The sequence below is a fragment of the Octopus bimaculoides genome, chromosome 30 (assembly GCF_001194135.2).
Source record: "Octopus bimaculoides isolate UCB-OBI-ISO-001 chromosome 30, ASM119413v2, whole genome shotgun sequence".
In the NCBI taxonomy this organism is placed as follows: Eukaryota; Metazoa; Mollusca; class Cephalopoda; order Octopoda; family Octopodidae; genus Octopus; species Octopus bimaculoides.
In genome coordinates, this window is record NC_069010.1 from 524,414 (window position 1) to 525,832 (window position 1,419).

General features: G+C 36.6%; 1 protein-coding gene across 1 annotated transcript in view; it reads right to left on the reverse strand.

Moving 5' to 3' along the window:
• Positions 1-1,419, reverse strand: part of LOC106877839 (leucine-rich repeat-containing protein 15) — a 20,160-nt gene that overhangs the window by 4,735 nt on the left and 14,006 nt on the right. Inside the window, exon 7 of the mRNA XM_014926870.2 lies at positions 806-877. Within this exon, the coding sequence (XP_014782356.2) occupies positions 806-877 (72 nt within the window). The remainder of the gene's footprint in view (positions 1-805; positions 878-1,419) is intronic.

Here is a 1,419-nt window from a genome sequence, read left to right on the forward strand (position 1 = left end):
TATTTCTGCAGGCTTGTTACTTATGCAGTTGGGCAGTTATTTAGTTGGGAACCGTTAAGTGACAACGTGGGAAACACACCAGATTGTTAAGAGGTGGTTGGAGACAAAATGAAACGCAAAGACACTCATATATGCATCATACATACATCATACGACTGGCTTGTTTCAGTTTCCGTCTACAAAATCCACTCAAAGGAATTGGTTGACTCGAAGTAAAAGGAAAATTCACGCGTACGGGGTGCCACAGGGTGCCACAGAGTGCCACTGAGTTTAGGAGCATGTGGTTTGTAGGAACCTTCTTACTACATTAACACCTGTGCCTGTATATCTATGTGTGTATGTGTGCGTGTGCACGTGCGTGTGTATGCGCGTCTGTAAATGTGATTGTGTATGCGTATTTAACTCAGAAAGTTTCTGAAATCGCTGTTCCTCGAAAAAAAAAACGAATTCCTTTTTGAAATCTGAAAAATCCCTAAATATTAATAAAACTTGTAATCGTTACGTGTAGTAACTCTCGATGAAAGTATGTCCCTCACGCTTTGTCTTTATCTGTATGTGAGTAATGTATTTCATTAGTGTGACAGGATGATTTATAAACAGTTCGCTCCCAGAAAGACACATACACTCGTACATATCTTCATACACCGATAAACGGAAATACAATGATAGAATATAAATTTGAAAAGCAGGGAGAGAGAGAGAAAGAGAGAGAGAGAGAGAGAGAGAGAGAGAGTAATAAAGAGAAGACATGAAATTTCTAGTGATATTACGTGAACTAAATATTATTAACAAAGATTGAACTTACAATTTCTGTAAATTGGTAAGATTTTGGAAGATTCCATGTTCGATTTTCTCAATCTTATTAAAACTCAAAGTTCTGTTAAATAAAACAGATTATAAAAGAAGCAGTACAGAAAAGCTTTCTGAGAAAACAAAATTTTGAGTCTTAAAATCAGATGAAAAACAGGGTTATGAAAAAGAAGAGTGTCATGATAAGGAGGAGAAGGGTTTGTACATAGGGAGAAGGGTGAGACGAGAAGTAGAAGGAGAGAAGGAGGAGAGAAGGAGGAGAGAAGGTGGAATAAAGTGCTGATACACAATGGGAAATTGAACAGACTAATGGAGTTGGTGAAAGAAAATAATTCATAGATTGTATAGAACCATAGAAGCACATGCAGAATGCCATGACTCGAAAACGACACACGAGAAATGGAAAAAAAAGCAGTTGAAAAATTTAAAAAGAGATGAAACAGGGACATGATAAACATGAACAATGTAGAGGAAAATGGTGAAGAAGTCGAAAGAGGCAGATATGAAACGCATAATAGAAAGACGATGAGGAAAATGACAACGAAAATCAGAATGAAGAAGATATCTATGAATATAAATAGTACAGTCCCACATAGCCTTATATGCACA